Source organism: Scyliorhinus canicula, chromosome 15 (assembly GCF_902713615.1).
Source record: "Scyliorhinus canicula chromosome 15, sScyCan1.1, whole genome shotgun sequence".
NCBI classification, from domain to species: Eukaryota; Metazoa; Chordata; class Chondrichthyes; order Carcharhiniformes; family Scyliorhinidae; genus Scyliorhinus; species Scyliorhinus canicula.
The window spans coordinates 128,022,096-128,041,098 of NC_052160.1; the positions used below are offsets into that span (position 1 = coordinate 128,022,096).

General features: G+C 45.5%; 1 protein-coding gene across 3 annotated transcripts in view; it reads left to right on the plus strand.

Annotated features, from left to right (window-relative positions):
- Positions 1-19,003, plus strand: part of LOC119978842 (tyrosine-protein phosphatase non-receptor type 22-like) — a 108,672-nt gene that overhangs the window by 13,736 nt on the left and 75,933 nt on the right. For all 3 annotated transcript variants that reach the window (XM_038820728.1, XM_038820729.1, XM_038820730.1), the window contains exons 2-5: positions 6,186-6,294; positions 10,375-10,451; positions 12,640-12,735; positions 17,785-17,823. In XM_038820728.1, the coding sequence (XP_038676656.1) occupies positions 6,186-6,294; positions 10,375-10,451; positions 12,640-12,735; positions 17,785-17,823 (321 nt within the window). The remainder of the gene's footprint in view (positions 1-6,185; positions 6,295-10,374; positions 10,452-12,639; positions 12,736-17,784; positions 17,824-19,003) is intronic.

Below are 19,003 nucleotides of genomic sequence, written 5' to 3' on the forward strand. Positions count from 1 at the left end.
AACACACTATTCATGGCGCACTATGCTGCTGTTGCTCATGTATTGTTTGTTTGGCTCTTGTTCCGCACTACAACCAATCACTACTTGTTGATGTACCATTTGTCAATGTACTCCGTCGATTATTCTTTTGTCTAATATGTACGTACTGTGTACAATCCCTTGGCTGCAGAAAAATACTTTTCACTGTACTTCGGTACATGTGACAATAAATATCAATCAATCAATCACTCCATTATCACAATTGTGTCCGCTTTCATCTGAAACCCTCATCCATGCCATTGTTATCTTGAATTGACTATTCCAATGACATACTGGCCAATCTACTATCTGACACCCTCCATAAACTTGAAATCATCCCACATTTTAATGGCCATGTCCTAACTCACACCAAGTTCTGTTCACCCATCACTCCTGTTTATGCTGAGATACCATTGACTCCACGACAAGCAACACCTCAATATTGAAAATCTTAACTTTCTTTTCAAATCGCTTTATGATCTTAGTCCTCCACTAACTTTGTAACCTGACAACCCTTTGGTAGTTCTGTTCTCCACCAATTCTGCACTCACACGCGACCCCGATTATGACTGCTCCATCATGGTGGCACAGTGGTTAGCACTGCCGCCTCACAATTCCATGGACTCAGGTTCAATTCCGGCCTTGGCTGACTGTCTTTGTAGAGTTTGCACTTTGTCCCCGTGTCTGTGTGGGTATCCTCCGGGTGCTCCGGTTTCCTCCTACAGTCCAAAGAGGTGCAGGTTATGTAGATTGGCCATGATAAATTGCCTCTTGGTATCCAGGGATGTGCAGGTTGGGTTACAAGGGCAGGGTGGATGGGGGAGTGGACCTGGGTAGAGTGCTCTTTTGGAGGGTTGGTTCAGACTCGATGGGCCGAATGGCCTCCTTCTGCACTGAAGGGATTCTATGATCATTGGTGGAGGGCAGCACGGTTCCTAGTGGTTAGCACAGCTACCGCACGGCGCTGAGGTCCCAGGTTCGAACCCGGCTCTGGGTCACTGTCCATGTGGAGTTCGCACATTCTCCCCGTGTCTGCGTGGGTTTCGCCCCCACAACCCAAAGATGTGCTGGTTAGGTGAATTGGCCACGCTAACTTGCCCCTTAATTGGAAAAAATGAATTGGGTAATCTACATTAAAAAACAAAAAAAAATTATCATTGGTGGCCACGTCTTCAGCTGCCTGGACTGTACGTTCTGGACTTCCTTCACTAAACCTCTCCACCTCTCTCTGTTCCTTAACACATGTCCCATTGTTGCCCAGTGGGTCACATTCTCACATCTGAGATGGAAGGATGTGGATTTAAATCCCACTTCAAAGACTTGGTATAAGAATATACGTTGCCTCTCTCTGTGCAACACTAAGAGAGAGCTGCACCAGGAGGAGCCACCTTTTGGAGAAGACGTTAAACCAAATTCCCGTCTTCCTTCTCTGGTGGAGTTTCCAGGCCATCAGTTCAGAGAAGAGTAGGGAGTCTTTCCTAATGTCCTGCCCGCTCATGCAAATTCTGGTTAATATGCTGTTTGTGGGACCTTGTGTCTGTGTTTCCTGCATTACAACAGCGACTATGCTTCAAAAACATTTCATTGGCTGGAAAGAGATGTCTTGAGGCATTTAAGCTGCTATATAAATGCAAGTCTATCTATCTTTTTCTTGAAACCTACCTCTTTAAGCAAACATTTGGTCAACTGTCCTAATGTCTACCTATATTACTCTCAAGTTGTTGTTAGCACTTTTCTATCGCTTCTCGGCCTTTTGGCTAAGATCAAGTGTTAGCACTCCTCTGGTTGCTTCGGGATGTTTTACCACATCACAGGTGCCATATAAATGCACATTGTTGATGTTATTCCAAAGTGGTACTCCTCACCTTTAAAAGGTTCAAAATTATTGAAGTGTTAAAAATATCAGGTTGTACAGGAGGCTGTTAGTAAAGTTCCTGGTTAACAAAAGCCTTTGTGTAAATCATGAAGTAAACACTCTTCCCAAAATGTAATTGATGCTATTTTGATGATTCCCAGTTTATAGAAGGCCACAGCTCAATTGTTTGTCGCTGAATTCCTTTCAAAGGGACTAGTAGTTTGCTAAGTGCCTTTTGAAAGCAGAAAAGAGTGTGGGGGCGATTTTCCGGGGTTGTTAGCACAGGCGGGAATTGTGATGTACCACTGAATCAGGGGCAAGGACCAAAACAAGATGCTCTCCAGGCCTCAAACCAGTTGTGGGTCTCCCAGCCCGTTCCATCGGCCTCGATGAGATTCCCACCCAGAGCATGCGAGAGCATGCTAATTCCCATTTACACTCATTAGCATGTGATTATTGGGCAGAAAGTGTGATTCACTGGCCTCCTGGGATGTTCCCGTTCCCCGCCAGCCGGGAGTTACACGAACGTCAAATAGCGCAGGTTCTGACAGGTGGGATCTAGTGCCTTGAACTCCAAGGGGGTGTGGATACAAGCTTGTGAAAGCCTCCAGGATGCCATTGGGGATGGGGTGCTTCAGGAGAGTGGAAGGGCAGTCAGGATGATTTGGCCTCGCTGGAGGAGCGCAGGTGGGCGGATCTTGCCTGGGATGGGGATCGTGTGGCAGGTCTTCCCACTAGCTTTGAAGACCATTAAACTCTCAGCATGTCAAGTTGTAGTTTCAAGTTTACCCTTTTTTGTGTTAGAACCCTTTGATGTCTCGCCCAGCATGTCAAATTCAAAGATTTGTCAGAAGAAGGTGAAAGTTTTCTCCAGGTAGCCTTAAAACCATTAAACTCTGTCTGAGTGCTGCCCCCACACCTGCTCTTTCTAGGAAGTTCTTCAGAACAAAGACACAGCCTCTTTAAAAAAAACTGCAGTTAGAAAGAACACCTGCTGAAAACAGGAAGCACTTCAGAGTTAATGGATCCCTGAAGAACTATAAAAAATAAACACCGCTAATCCCTTCTTGAAATAGCCTGGATCTGTCAATCAACAGCTTATAAAAAGCTATGGACTTTGAAATTGAATGTAAACAATGCAGTTCAAAGCTTTTAGACTTCTGAGCATGACCAGAGACTTGAAAAAGTTAAATGAAATTGAGTGTGAAAAAAGCACTTCAAACGTTTCCAACACATTAAAGGGAAGAATTTTACTTTAATCTGACAGATCGTTGATATTGACATGCTGGGCCAAGATTTTAAGGTTTCCAGCACATTAAAGGAGAGATTTTTGCCTCATCTGACAGATCATTGATGTTGGCATGCTAGGAGAGAGTTTAAGGTTTTATGGCTACAAAGAGAAGACTTTTACTGTCATCTGACAGATCTTTGGACTTGACATGCTGTGAAAAACATCAAAGAGGGTTCAATAGGGGCAGCACGGTGGCGCAGTGGTTAGCATTGCTGCCTCTGACGCTGAGGACCCGAGTTCGAATCCCGGCCCTGGGTCACTGTCTGTGTGGCGTTTGCATGCTCTCCCCGTGTCTGCGTGGGCTTTGACCCCACAACCCAAAGAAGTGCAGGTTTGGTGGATTGGCCACGCTAAATTGCCCCTTAATTGGAAAAAATAATTGGGTACTCGAAATTTATTTTTTAAAAAGAGGATTCAATAGGGAAACTATAGAGATGATGTGTAGCGAAGACCAAAATGAGGGACCATAGATATAAGATAGTCAATGCTAAATCCAATAGCAATTTCAGGAGAAACGTCTTTACCCAGAGAGAGGTGAGAATGTGGTACTCGCTACCATAGTTGAGGTGAATAGTATAGATGCATTTAAGGGGAAATGAGATAACCGCATATGGAAACAAGGTCTGAGGGGGCTTGAGTGGCAGAGAGAGAACAGGATGGACCAGTTGGCCTGTATCTGTTATGGAGCCAAAAAGGATGGGAAGAAAAATAGTCACTCATACATCCAATCATAAATTTGAAGATGAACATCTTTACTCAGAGAGTGGTTCTAATGAGGGAACTCACTACCCTAGAGAGTGGTCGATGAGGCAAATAACAGATGTTTTCAAGGGGAACTGAGTTGCACGAGGCAGCCATCCACAAATAGAATCCCTACAGTTCAGAAGGAGGCCATTCAACCCATCAGGTCTGCACCAACCCTCTGAAAGAGCACTTTAATTAAGCCTGCTCCCCCACTCTAACCCGGGAACCACGTAACCCCACCTAACCTAAGGGACACTAAAGGGAAATTTAGCACGTCCAATCCTCGGAACCTGCACGTCCTTGGACTGTGGGAGGAAACCGGAGCAACCGGAGGAAACCCACGCAGATGCAGCGAGAACATGCAAACTCCACACAGTCACCCAAGGCTGGAATCGAACCCGGATCCCTGGCGATGTGAGGCAGCAGTGCTAACCACTGCGCTACCGTGCCGCCCGCACTACAAAGACCATTTCTTTCCAAGAGAGTGCACCAATGATCTTTCTTCACCCGGACAACCACATAGTCGAAGAAGCTGCCAAAGGAAATAGTCACAGTTTCATCAATTGAAATCTTCACGACCCAACTTTAGATTATTTCCGTTAATAGGTTTTCATTATCAGGACAGTCATCTCAACAGGTGATGCCTGTCTTAGCTGGTACTACCCAAACAAATGTTTGCAGAATACAGATATTCTGAGTAGAGAACCTGCCGCCAGTGAAAGGCGCGCTGCTGAGAAGCAGGCAGCTGGGGGACCGGGGAATCACGCCCGCTGTGATTTGGGGTTTGGGTTTGGGGTTGACAGGATGATCACAATGATTGTCTTCTGATCCTCTGACTTATTTCTCCTTACCTTGGGAGTTTGTAAAATTAGGCTTCCTTTTCATGATCTGCCCTTCGAGTCGGGTAGAATGGAGTGATTATCAGAGGCGTTGAACAAGAGGACAAAAATCTGTAACTCAAACGCAGGCTGGACAGATCACCAGATTCTGATGGTTTATGCTTGAGGAGGCATGGAAGGAACAGACAAATAAGGTGAGGATAAGACAGGAAATTACAGGCCAGTTTGACTGACTTCACTTACTAATAAACCACTTGGGCTGAATTGTGAGACCTTCATTTCAGGATGGACATCCCATTATCGGAAGGATGTGACAACAATGAAAATAGTGCAATGTGGATTCACTGAGATGTTAACCGGGGATGAGACAGAAACAGATATAAGAAATTGGAAGGAGCAGGTTTCTGAGAATCGACTATGTGGGATATTAAAGGAGAGAAGGAGTGAGCCAAATAGTGAGATCAGACTGGTTGTGATTAAATGTTGTGGGGAGTGAGCAGGAGAGTGGGATTAGGTTTGTTGGGATATCATCCTAGGGTGAGACTGAATGGCCTCATTGTGCTCGACTGGGTGACGCGACAATTCTGGTCAACCTCGCGAGAGGTCTCTCGCGCTGAGAACGATGCCGCTATCAAACGGGACTCTGTTGTTCTCAGCTGACTATCTATCAGCATCCAGTGCTCCAAGATGCCTTGCTCTGATTGGCCCATTTGATTTCTACAATTGTTTCAAAACTTTGCCTGTTCGAACGGGCGATTACCAATTGCGTGCCAGCCGCCATCTTTGTGGGCACCCTGGAGACCGCTCACGGACCCCCTGTTTGGGAACCCCTGCCCTGCATTTTCCATTGTCTTACCACTTATCGTGAGCAGGAGCGTGGGATTGAACTGGGCAGAATATTTCTCACTCGTCTCTTGAGGAGGCGGTGGTGAATCGCCTTCTGGAACGCAGCGGAGTGGCTTGCCCAGTGGCTACTTCAGAGGACGGTTAAAATTCAACCATAGGGGACATTTCTGGCCAAGATGCTGCTTGACCTGCTGAGCATTTCCAGCAATCCTGTTTACATTTCAGATCTTCAGCGTGTGTTGTGAGACTCAAACACTGGTGTGGATTGCACATGGGCCGCAGCAGGTAAGCTGGTTAGACTAGCTGACCCATGTGGAGAAAAGTATCCACCACAAACAAGATGAGTGAAATGACCTGTTTCCTTGTAACATTCTAGGGTGTTGCCAGTTGAATTGGAGACTCCCGTGGCTCCCCAGCTGCCCTCGGAAGAATCTGGGCAAAGGGAAAACCTGTAGATGTACAAGAGTTTTTTTTGTAAACTAGAGAAACTTTTTCCAAGGGAAGTTATTGCGAGGGGAAGACTTTGCTAATGTAAACTCGTGATGCAATAGGTCATGAATCTGTCTGTGTTGTTCACCCCAATCTCCTGCAGAAATTGAAAAGGCTGTCAGTGAAAAACAAGAATGACAAAATCTACCCAGCGGGCAACGCAGAGAAGCAAGACAATACCAAGAAAAATCGTTACAAAGATATTGTGCCCTGTAAGTCAAGATTTTCTATTTCAAAACGTCCGATGCTTTTCAGGGGCCACGATCATCTGGCTGTATTCTGGAGCACTTTTCTGTTTTTAACCTCTGCTCAATTTTTCTTGCTTTGGAATCATTACCAAGGATCTTGAGTAGGTTGCACAGAAAGACAAATTCATTGCATTTAGAGGGTACAATTGGATGTCTGTTGACACGAGGTGGGCTAAATCTGAAGCATTTGCTCCATGAAGCTAAGTATCCCAATGTGTTTCTTACCCGCTTTAACTAGACCTAGGAAATTTAAGGCCTGGATTTGCACTCCTGGGTCAGAAGTGCAGAATCTGGATATTTCCCAGCTCTACAAACATGACCGGGGCTCCAGAAGTTGCGATTTTTGTTCTGGGGTGGTGGGGTTGTCCACGAGCCGGGAACGACGCCCACTGGAACGCATGAGCAAGCTGCCGAGTGTGCGGGTGGGCTGGGCAGAAGGCCTACCTCTCTGTCTTCCGGTATTGTGCTGAAATTCTTTATAAAAAATCAGTAAAACGTAAAAAAAGGTCTCCAGCCCTCACCCCTCTTCAACCCCCCCCCAATATGGGCCAACCTACGGCCCAACCCACACTCCATGGTCCCTCATAAACTCTGTGCAACGTCATGCCACTCTATAGCTCCGATACAAACTTAGTGCCAACTCATTCCAACCTATGCCCCCACCATCAACCTTTGCCCTTACACCTACCAACTCACACTGTATCATATGGGCAGACCTCTGGAGCCATACTGAGATAAAATGAAATTAAATTGTCTACTGATGAATTCAGTTTTTTTTTTTGAAACTGTCTCATTCATAAACACCCATTCTTATGTTCATATTCCTTCAGCAACTTCCTTATATAAACAAACTTCATTCAAGTGCTTATTCCTTATTGAAAGCAAACTTCAGAATTCACAATCCCACTTCAAAGAGTCTATAACCACTTGAAGTTGTCAATCAAACTGTGAAATTGAAGGCACTCTACTGTGAAAAGGGGTGGTTATGAAATCAGTCATGCATCACTAATCTAGTAACAGTAGCCCTCAGGATTATGCCAACAGACAGGGTGAAAAAGAAAACAATGACCATTTTAAACATCCTGGACATTTTTTTCAAAGATTTGAAGGGCAGAAGTTTTAAATGCCTTCAACAGCTTCCTGACAGTTCATTTTGATATACCTGGCAGTTCCAAATGAGCTTGACAGTTAACATGTTTATGCATTTTTGATGCGAATTCATGCCTATTTTTAACAATCTCAAGGGGTACCCCAAAGTGAAGCTGATCTCCCCCAAAGGTGTCCTGGGACCATATCCAAGTGGGTACCCTACCTCTCTAAAATCATACCCTGCCTCTCCAAAGGACTCCACAAATTTCAGACGAGTTCCTACCAGGTCTGACCCACAGACGTCGTAATTCACACACCCACCTCACCAAAATTACACTTGAGTGGATATAGTTGCTGATTTAAATTAGCAGCTGCCTCTGCAAAATATGCATGCATTAATCCTGACCCCACAAAAATGCTAGATACCATGTTCAGTCTGAGACTTCCAGATTTTGGGTTTGTCTGCCATTTTCGCAATGACGGAGAGGGCCTCTGCCAGTGCCAATATCCAGGCCTATGAGTTTAGTCATGTTTCGATAATGGGATAATTCGATAGGTTACATATCTATATGCTTTAATGTAATATAATGGACACTAATCTATATCCGTCCCCAGTCCCCAACCCTTCTTGATCACTGAATCCTCCACAATCACCAATACCCTCGCGATCACCAAACATCCTATCCACCCAATTCTCCTAATCATTATCCTTCACCCCCTCCCCAAAACCCCATTTTCCTCCCAGATACCAAGCTCCCTCTAAGCTCTCCCTGCCTAACAGTGAGCTTATGACTCCCCACCCCCACATCATCATCCCGACCCCAGCGACCTCTAGCCCTGACGATTAATCCTACATGTTCCTGCACTGCTGCCCTCGTTTAACAGGATTTCCCCATTCAACAGGCGGCCAAACTTCTCAATCAGTCTGTCTCTCAGGCAGGGAACCTGCTTAATAAATAACGCACGGTGAGGAAGTTAAAGCCAGTGGATGCCCCAGGACTGAAACTTGTACAAAAAACAGTTGTGAACTTTCCTGAAGTTGAATTGAATCTGTTGGTGTTTCAGAACTCTCACTGCCTTGTCAGTTTATGGATTTTGATTCTTGGAACTTGTTAGCTTCGTTTCTGAGTTTGCTGCTTTATTAGGCTCCAGTGTCGAGCTGCCCTCGAGCTGAATTTCATCCGGTGGCTGAAAGATCTGACGTGATAACACATCTGTGAATGTGTGCCTGTGGTTAAGAGCCTCTTTTCCTCAAATGATGGAAATAATTGGCGCAACCACACTTAGAATATTGATTACAGTTCAGTTCGCCACTGTACAAAAGAATATTGTGGCTATTGAAATGTTGCAGAAGAGAACAATCAGAATGATTGAGGGACTGGATTATAGAGTCATAGCATTTACAGGGCAGAAGGAGGCCATACGGCCCATCAAGTCTGCACCAGCTCTTTGAAAGAGCACCCGACCCAAGCCCACACCTCCACCCTATCCCCATAACCCAGTAACCCGACCCAACACTAAGGGCAATGGTGGGAGCTGTTAGTACAGAGTCATTCAAATACAAATTAGATAGATTTCTTTCAGAAAATAATACTTCGGGCCCCAGTACCTGAATGCCTTGAGACATGTTGAGTAATGAATGTAATGAGGTCAAGGGGAACAGGTGACTTTGGACCTATCGTTCCCAAAGCTCTCCACCACTGGGGGCTTCATCACTTCATTATCAAGGGCTGGGCTGATAAGTGGCAAATAACATTCGCGTCACACAAATGCGAGACAATGACCATCCCCAACAAGAGAGTATTTAACCATCACCCTTTGACATTCAATGGCATTATCGTTACTGAATATCAATATCCTAGGGGTTACTATTGACCGGAAACTGAACTGGACTAGCCATATAAATATTGTGGCTACAAGAACAGATTAGAGGCTCGGAATCCCGCGGCGATTAACGCACCTCCTGATTCCCAAAAGACTGTCCACCACCTACAAGCATAAGTCAAGAGTGTAATGGAATACTCTCCACTTGCTTGGATGAGTGCAGCTCCAACAACACACAAGAAGCTCGACACCATCCCACTTGCTTGGCACTCCTTCCACAAACATTCACTCCCTCCACCTCCGACGCACAGTGACAGCCGTGTGTGCCGTTTACAGGATGCATTGCAGGAGCACCCCAAGGCTCTTTAGACAGCATCCTCCAAGCCCACAACCACTACCGTCTAGAATGATAAGGGCAGCAGACACATGGGAACACCGCCACCTGGAGGTTCCCTCCGAGCCGCACACCATTCTGACTTGGAAATATATCGTTGTTCCTTCACTGTCGCTGGGTCAAAATCCTGGAACTCTCTCCCTAACAGCACTATGGGTGTACCTATACCACATGGACAGCAGCGGTTCAAGAAGCAGCTCAACCCCACCTTCGCCAGGACAATTAGGGATGGGCAATAAATGTCGGACTAGCCAGCGACGCCCGCATCCCACAAATTAATTTTTTTAAATCATGTGACTACCAGGATGGTCAACGGTGAACTAGATGGAGTCTGGTCCTTACTTGTCGAGCAGCTCCGTTGTTCCTTTGACTGTGCAGCGAAGAGCCCTGGGAGAAGAATGTTGAATACTTGACTCTGTCATAACCTGTTCACCAGACACCAAATGGGACCCTATTGTGAGCTGCATGTCCAGCATAATTTCTACCTTCAGAGTCCCTTCAGTAGATGGTCCTGCTCGACCTCAAAAGCTTTATGCTGTTGGATAATCTATTTCATGCAACCCCAAATATGTAGTTATGGTTCACTGATTTCAAATTTCTGAAATGGCCAAGTTGATGGAAACTACAGTGTCTCTGGGTTAAATAAGTAGCTCAACTCCTCTTCGCTCAATGGGCAGAACAAGGAAATGGAAAATGTGTGCTGGGTGTGTATGTATAATTTGCATTTTGTTTTTCAGTTGATCACAGCCGAGTGCAGCTGTCACTGATAATTTCCGACAATGATTCTGATTATATCAATGCGAGTTTTATCAAGGTATGTTCTTCATAAATGGAAATCTTGCCATGAAATAGCCAGTGCATCATTTCAGTTGAAGCCATCATCACTGTCGATTTAGTTGAGGGAGGGAAAATTGTGTTTTTCACCAACAGGTGAAAGTAACAATGTCTGGAGAAACTGAGGTTGTTCTCCTTACAGCAGAAAAGGTTAAGAGGAGATTTGACAGAGATGTGCAAAACTATCAACTGCTTTAATCGAGTAAATAAGGAAAAACCCTTCACAGTGGCTGAGGGTCGGTAAGCAGAGCGCATAGCTTTAATATAATCGACAAATGAGCGAACGGCAACATAGATCATAGAATTTACAGTGCAGAAGGAGGCCATTCGGCCCATCGAATCTGCACCAGCTCTTGGAAAGAGCACCCTACCCAAGGTCAACACCTCCACCCTATCCCCATAACCAAGTAACCCCACCCAACACTAAGGGCAATTTTGGACACTAAGGGCAATTTATCATGGCCAATCCACCTAACCTGCACATCTTTGGACTGTGGGAGGAAACCGGAGCACCCGGAGGAAACCCATGCACACACGGGGAGGTGTGCAGACCCAAGCCGGAATCGAACCTGGGACCCTGGAGCTGTGAAGCAATTGTGCTATACACAATGCTACCGTGCTGCCCCTTGAGGAAACATTGGGCGGAATTCACAGCTAGGGAGACTTGGGCCGCAATTTACTGGCCATATTACATCCGAAAGACGGCGCAGTGCGACCGGAAGATCCCTCACCTCGCGAGATCCAACGCGATCTTGTGAGTCCCGGTAGATAGTGTGGTGTTTCTCAGAGCTGCGAGTGCCGGGAAACACCCAGCTAAATGCACTCGTCCCAGTACTCAGTTCCGATTTGGTTAAATCGTAGTCTAAGGGCGCAATCCAGCGGCCACGCTGCACCGGAAAAGCAGCTCTATAGCCTCTCTATAGATGGCTATAGAGAGAAAGCAAGGGAGTGGGACTAAGTGAACGTCTCTACCAAAGAGCTGGCACAGGCATGATGACCATATGACCTCCTTCTGTGCTGTATCATTCTCTGGTTTCATGAGTTGCAAGAAAATATTAGAGGCAATAATTAGGAGTAAGGAAACAGATGAAATTGGAAACATGGTTGCAAACAGGACAGCATTGACGGTGAAATATTGCAGACTTTAATGTATTTAGAAATGTTACGTAGGAAGCATAGGGTAACTGTTAATCAGAAATAACAAAATGGGTGCAGCAAAAAGGGACTTATCTAACAAAGATATAGAGACAGAATCCAAATGGATTGGACAGAATCCAAATGTGTATAAGACTGCTTTCTGACCCAATATGTAAGACTTTCCACAAGGGAATTAGTATTGTTAGACCTAGTAATAGAAAATGAACCGGAGCAGAAAAGAGAAGGGGAGCATCTGGCAATAGTCAGCACAAATAATAACATTTATAAGACGTAGATGGAAAAACAAGGAGGGTATAATAAGTTCAAAGTAATAACTGGATTGATTATAAGGTAACTGTGAGGGAATGAGGGTAGAGCTAAGGAAGATAAACTGGAAAAGAAAGTATTGAGAAATAACGAGGTAAAACAGCAGCATGCAATACTTCAAAGATCGATTAATGGAGTTCATGGCGCATTGTTCGAAAGCCATAATATCAGATAATGAAGAACTCTTTTCAGTATTACTTTAAGGATGTATTCCATACCTTGTACAACTCAAAGGTACCTGGGCAGCGCGGTGGCGCAATGGTTAGTACTGCTGCCTCATGGCGCCGTGGTCCCAGGTTCGATGCCGGCTCTGGGTCACTGTCCGTGTGGAGTTTGTACATTCTCCCCCTGTTTGCGTGGGTTTTGACCCCACAGCCATAAGATATGCAGGGTAGGTGGATTGACCACGCTAAAAAATTAATTTAAAAAACTCAAAGTTATCTGTTGGAAAAGGGCCAAAACTTAGAACATTCTAACTCCAAGGAGAGAGTGGTGCTGGCTGAGCCAAGCTGACATTGACCTGAGTACTGTAAAACTTTAACAAACCTGACAACAGATCACTACATATCAAAGTAGATATCGGGCAAAATATGCCCTTTTGCTTTGATGTTAAATCCTGTGATTTGCAGCTAATTTGACAGAGCATATTTTACAACAGTCAATTTACAATGGGTGATATTTATAAATGTTTTTTTTTCTCTCAGGGAGTGTATGGACCAAAGGCCTACATTGCAACCCAAGGTCCTTTGCCCCATACGGTGACAGACTTCTGGAGGATGCTGTGGGAGTATAACGTCCTGGTAAGTTTTCCATTTGTTCAATCTATTTCTTGAAATCCATACTGTCTGAAACATGTGAACTTCAAGCAAAGTATCATGACGAAACAATATTTTGATTCCCAATAAAAGCAAAATACTGCAACTGCTGGAAATCTAAAATAGAAAGTGAAAACAGTCATCGGGTCTGGCAGTGACTGTGAAGTAAGAAACGGAGATAAAGGACGGAATTCTCTGGTCTTCCCGCGCGGTGTGTTTATCGAGGGTGGGATCCTCTGGTCAATGGTTCCATTGATTCCACCCCACGACGCTGGGAAACCCATGGCGGGAGCACACTGTCAGCGGGATCTGAAGATCTCACCAGAATGGACAGCAGGAACATCTCGCCCAAAGCTTTCGGTCGATGACCTTTCATCAGAACTGGCAAATGTCAGAGATATAGGTAACTGGTTTAAGACAAGTTTTAGCTTTGTCTGAATATTGAGGATTTTAAAATTATAATGAATTCTCTGGCAAGGTCAGCCTTTATTGCCCTTCCCTAGATGCCCTGATTTGATTCAATTAATTAGTTAGTGGGGCATGTCAGAGAGTAGTTAAGGGTTGGCCATGTTGCTATGGGTCTGGAGTCAGGTCAAGCCCCCATCTAAAAAAAATCATAGAATCATAGAATATATAATGCAAAAGGAGGCCATTAGGCCCATCGAGTCTGCAACAGCCCTTGGAAAGAGCACCCTACTTACACCACTAAGATATTAGTGAACGATTGGGGTTTTATGACACAGAGATGGTCACTTTTTCTGATATTCCTATTTCAGGCCTAAAAACAAACTGAATTCACATTCTCAAAATGCTATGGTGCACTTTGAATTCTTGATGTCTGGATCGTTAATTCAGCAGCAGTCCAAAGAAAAGATTGCAGGGCTATGGGGTAAGATTTAGTGGAGTGGGACTAGAATTCCCACAGCGCAGAATGGGGCCATTCGGCCCAATGACTCTGCACCGACTAGTTCAAAACGCTGGCGCATACACAAAATGAGCTGAATTGCTACATTCTGTGCTAGATGATTCTATAATGCTTTTATAATCACCGCACCATGGGACTGAGTGTGTGCGAGGGTTCACTGGCCCTTTTACTTGAAGTTTGTGAAGGGATCACAAAGTCAGGAATCTGCGCACACTTCATAAAATCAGATCTAACACTTGTTGGGATTTTATCTGGGATGGGGGTATTTTTGTTGTGTTGCTGAACACACGGTGAGCAAGGAAAATGAAGGAATTCTGCCGCTTTACGAGTAAATTTGTGTGTCTAGAAGCCTTGCAAGACGAGTCTGAACGGAGATATTTTCGTCCAGATGCGCAGTTGAGAAGTGACCGTAAGGGAAGAATGTCCAGCCGCTGTGCCAATTGTTCAATGAATGTCAAAATAATGCAAGTTGCTGAGTAGTTTGCTGAAACTGAGCAAGTGGGCAATTAAAAGGGAACTCTTACCTTGTATATTTTTGTATCGCAGTTTATAGTTTAATGCACGCATGATATTGCTACGATGTCACCATTTAGGGAACTTTTCATTAAAAGTGCAATAAATTTGCAGAACATCAGATCATAAACCTGCCAGAAAAAAAAAATCGGCAAGAACGATGGCAGCCAATTCCACAGCTTCTCTATTTTTTAAAAATTTGTTCATGGGGATGTGGGCGTCACTGGCTAGGTCAGCATTTATTCCCCATTTCATGTAACTTCCACATTCTGTGTTCCTGGTTTTGAAGTTTGAAGCAAGAAACACCAATAATCATTCAACTCTTTTCCAACACTGCGCATTAATCCAGAGTTTAGAACTCTATTGTGACACTTTCAGAACTCAACTTACTTTTAGAAAATCAGTAAATGAAGAGGCGGTCACAGAAAAATTGACCGTAAAGCTATCGGATTTTGTAACAACTCATGTGGGTCACTAGGGTCCTTTAGGAAGGGTAACCTGTCGCCCTTGTCTGGTCTGGGCCTGTATGAACCTGAGGGAAACCTGTTGTCCTTGCTCAGTCTGGGCTTGTATGGGCCTGAGGGACACCTCTGGGCCTGTATGGGTCTGAGGGAAATCTGTCACGCTTGCCCGGTCTGGGCCTGTATGGGCCTTCGGAAAACCTGTCACCCTTGCCAGGTCTGGGCCTGTACGGGTCTGAGGAAAACCTGTCACCCTTGCCTTGTCTGGGCCTGTATGGGTCTAAGGAAAACCTGTCGCCCTTGCTCAGTCTGGGCCTGTATGGGTCTGAGGAAAACCTGTCACCCTTGCCTTGTCTGGGCCTGTATGGGCCTGAGGGAAATCTGTCACCCTTGCCCGGTCTGGACCTGTATGGGTCTGAGGGACACCTCTGGGCCTGTATGGGTCTGAGGAAAACCTGTCGCCCTTGCTCGGTCTGGGCCTGTATGGGCCTAAGGGAAATCTGTCACCCTTGCCAGGTCTGGGCCTGTATGGGCCTAAGGGAAATCTGTCACCCTTGCCAGGTCTGGGCCTGTATGGGCCTGCGGGAAACCTGTCACCCTTGCCAGGTCTGGGCCTGTATGGACCTGAGGGACACCTCTGGGCCTGTATGGGTCTGAGGAAAACCTGTCGCCCTTGCTCGGTCTGGGCCTGTATGGGCCTGAGGGAAACCTGTCGCCCTTGCCAGGTCTGGGCCTGTATGGGCCTGAGGGAAACCTGTCGCCCTTGCCAGGTCTGGGCCTGTATGGGCCTGAGGGAAACCTGTCACCCTTGCCCGGTCTGGACCTGTATGGGCCTGAGGAAAACCTGGCACCCTTGCCCGGTCTGGGCATGTATGTGACTCCAGTCCCATATCAACATGGTGGACTCTTAACCACCCTCTGAAATGGTCTAATAAGCCACTTAGTTGTATCAAACCTTTATTAGTGTTTCAAAAAGAAGGCAGCTCAACACCACCTTACCAGATCAATTAAGGACGGGCAATAAATGGCAGCATGGAGGTATTGTGGCATAGTGGGTTAGCGTTCCTACCTCTGAACTAGAAGCCTTGGGTTTGAGTCTGTAATAACCCCCACGAAGCCCACAGGGATACCATGATTGATCTTGCAGTGGGACACGTGGAATATAAGCTTCCCCGCTAGTGGGCGGAGGCCTATCTAGCTGGGGTTCATAAGAACTTAGTTTAAAGGCCGACCCGGACAGGGACCAGCATGTTGGTTGTCCCAACAGAACGGTACTCTGTAAATATATTCGCTGTCATAGGCAGACTTTCTGTGAAAGTAAAGAAATCAATGTCCACCTTACCCCTCGGCTTCCTGGGTCTCAATAGAGTCCCACCCAAGGACTTGATGGCCAAGAAAGGTGCGTTCATAACACAGTCAAACAGGTTGTGTGTCAACCTGCCAATCCTTCCAAAATGCCAATGGCCAGCCCTGACTCCTGGTCAGCCTTGTTTGATGCAGAGTGGCACCTCTCAATCTAAAAGACTCTGGTCACAGGCTGGCGACCTGTTCCAGGAAAAACCTTGTATTGGAAATGGATAAACATCTGCCTTGTGTACCACTGATGTGGGAAGTGAAACAGCAACAACAAATGCCAGTATTACCAGTGATGCCCACATCCCAAAAATGAACAAAGTAAACAGAATACTTCCCCTTTTAGAATTTTTCTTAACATCCTTTCTATTTATTCAGGAAACTCTTGGCATCAAATAAATTTCTAGCATTGCTGACAAACTTTACGTGTGTAGTTTCCTGAGATGAGATGTCATTGCCAGTACAGGGCTTTCCAGCGATGGACATGAGTTGCTGGACCTCCAACCCACACTAGCCTGCCGAGGCTCCGCGTTGCCAGTGAAAGTATCCGTTCATTGTTCATAACTAAACCCAAAATTAAAAGGTAATTGTGTGGTGGTTGGACACCACCTCTCAGTGACCTCAGCCATGCTATGGGATTAGTTTCCGTACGGACACCAGTAGTGCCCAATTTTAACTCCCTAGCACCAATCTCGACACCATGATCTCCACGTTCCAAATTATTGGAGTTGAGTCAAAACTTTCTTCAGCTCAGTGCTGCCAAATTGGGAGTTGTTGAAACAAGAGGAGGCCACTCTGCCCATCTAGCCTTTGCCACATGTCCGTTATATTATGGCTGATCCAACTCAGATCCCATCAGAGACCCCCGCCCCAATCTCTAATCACGTGCCAGCTGCACACCTCACATGCTTGGGTGCATCTATTTCTGTGATATGACTGTAATTTTTTTACCCTCTGGAGTGATAATTAGATAAAAATATACATTTATCTCAAGGTTTGATCAGGCTGAAGCCACTAGTGTGGACATTCATGTACTGTTCAATTCTCAGCTTTGCACAGAAGCCTGCAACCATTTCACACCCAAGATCACCGTCTCGAATAATGCTGCCTTCCTGTGATCTTACAATGTCCCAGTAAAGCCCTTACACATACCTTTGTTATCTCTCGAATTGATTCGTTCAGCATTGCTCGTAATCTAACCACAGGAAGACTCCAATCCATTCAGGACTTTGCACCTTGTCTAGCAGCCCATTATTAAATCCTACACACTTTGTTGTCCTGTACCCATTAATCTCAATTAGCTGCCCAGCTCCCAACGCATCAATTCCAAAATCCCCATCTACACATTCATATCTTCGACTCCCTCCCTCAGATATGCCCCAATTCCCTCTCTGCTCCTTTGATTTTTGTTCTGTACAAACCCCCCCCCTCTCTCTCTCTCTCTCTCCCCCCCCCCCGCCCAGCCCCGAATACAACAAACCATCATTGCCTCCAGCCACTATGACCTCACACTTAAAATGATGCTCTTTTAAAAGCCTTTTCCTTTGCCATATCTCTCTCCAAATGTAAAAGCCTTCTCAAGACTACAGATAACCAAAACATCCCTCCCAATTTCTCAGTTGACTCCTTCCCTTATAGATATTTTATCCTTTAATTATATATTATTTAATGCTTTTCTTCAACAGCATGTGGCTGTAGGGCAGCTATTGCATGTCTGAAAGGTTGGAGCTCAATATTAGAAGACGTTTCTCTGATGTGTTTGTTTTTCCCTTGTTCTGTCAGGTGGTAGTCATGGCCTGTCGAGAGTTTGAAATGGGACGGGTAAGTTGGCATTTTTGGATTTGTCTATTGTCACGTGTACCGAGGTACAATGAAAAGTATTGTTCTGCGTAAGGTCCAGACAGATCATTCCACACATGAAAAAAAAACATAAGGCATACATAAATACACAATGTACACAGGCATACAGCATGCTTGCTTTCATCGGACGGGGTATTGAGTACAAGGGTTGGCAGGTCATGTTACAGTTGTATAGGACTTTGGTTAGGCCACATTTGGAATACTACGTGCAGTTCTGGTTGCCACATTACCAGAAGGATGTGGATGCTTTAGAGAGGATGCAGAGGAGGTTCACCAGGATGTTGCCTGGTATGGAGGGTGCTGGCTAAGAAGAAAGGTTGAGTAGATTAGGATTACAGCGCAGAACAGGCCCTTCGGCCCTCAATGTTGTGCCGAGCAAAGATCACCCTACTCAAACCCACGTATCCACCCTATACCCGTAACCCAACCCCCCCCTTAACCTTACTTTTTACACTACGGGCAATTTAGCATGGCCAATCCACCTAACCCGCACATCTTTGGTCTGTGGGAGGAAACCGGAGCACCCGGAGGAAACCCACGCACACACGGGGAGGACGTGCAGACTCCGCACAGACAGTGACCCAGCCGGGAATCGAACCTGGGACCCTGGAGCTGTGAAGCATTTATGCTAACCACAATGCTACCGTGCTGCCCTATTAGTCAAGGAAGTTACGCTCATTTTTTTTATAAATCACTGGTCAGGCCTCAGCTGGACCATTGTGTCCACTTCTGTGCATCACAGTTCAGGAAGGACGTGAAGGCCTTGGAGACGGTGTGCCTGGTCTACAAGAACGCTAACAGGAATGAGGGACTTCAGTTAACGGGAGAGACTGGAGAAGTTGGAATTATTCTCCTTAGAGCAGAGAAGGTTAAGAAAAATGCAATACATTTTGAGGGATTTGGATAGTGTAGTTAGGAATAAGGGGCAGTATACCAATGAAAAAATACTGAAAATGACGAAAGAATCAGAGGGGAGGGGGGGACGAATGTGGACAATTTATATTACACAGGGTGGAATTTTGCCTTTTTCAGGGGAGGAGCAGTTATTGGTGTGGGGGGTAGCAGAGGGTAGATCACTGGCGGCGTTGGGGAGTTCTCCTGTTGTATTTTTAAACTGGTGGACATAAAAAATGTAAGGGGC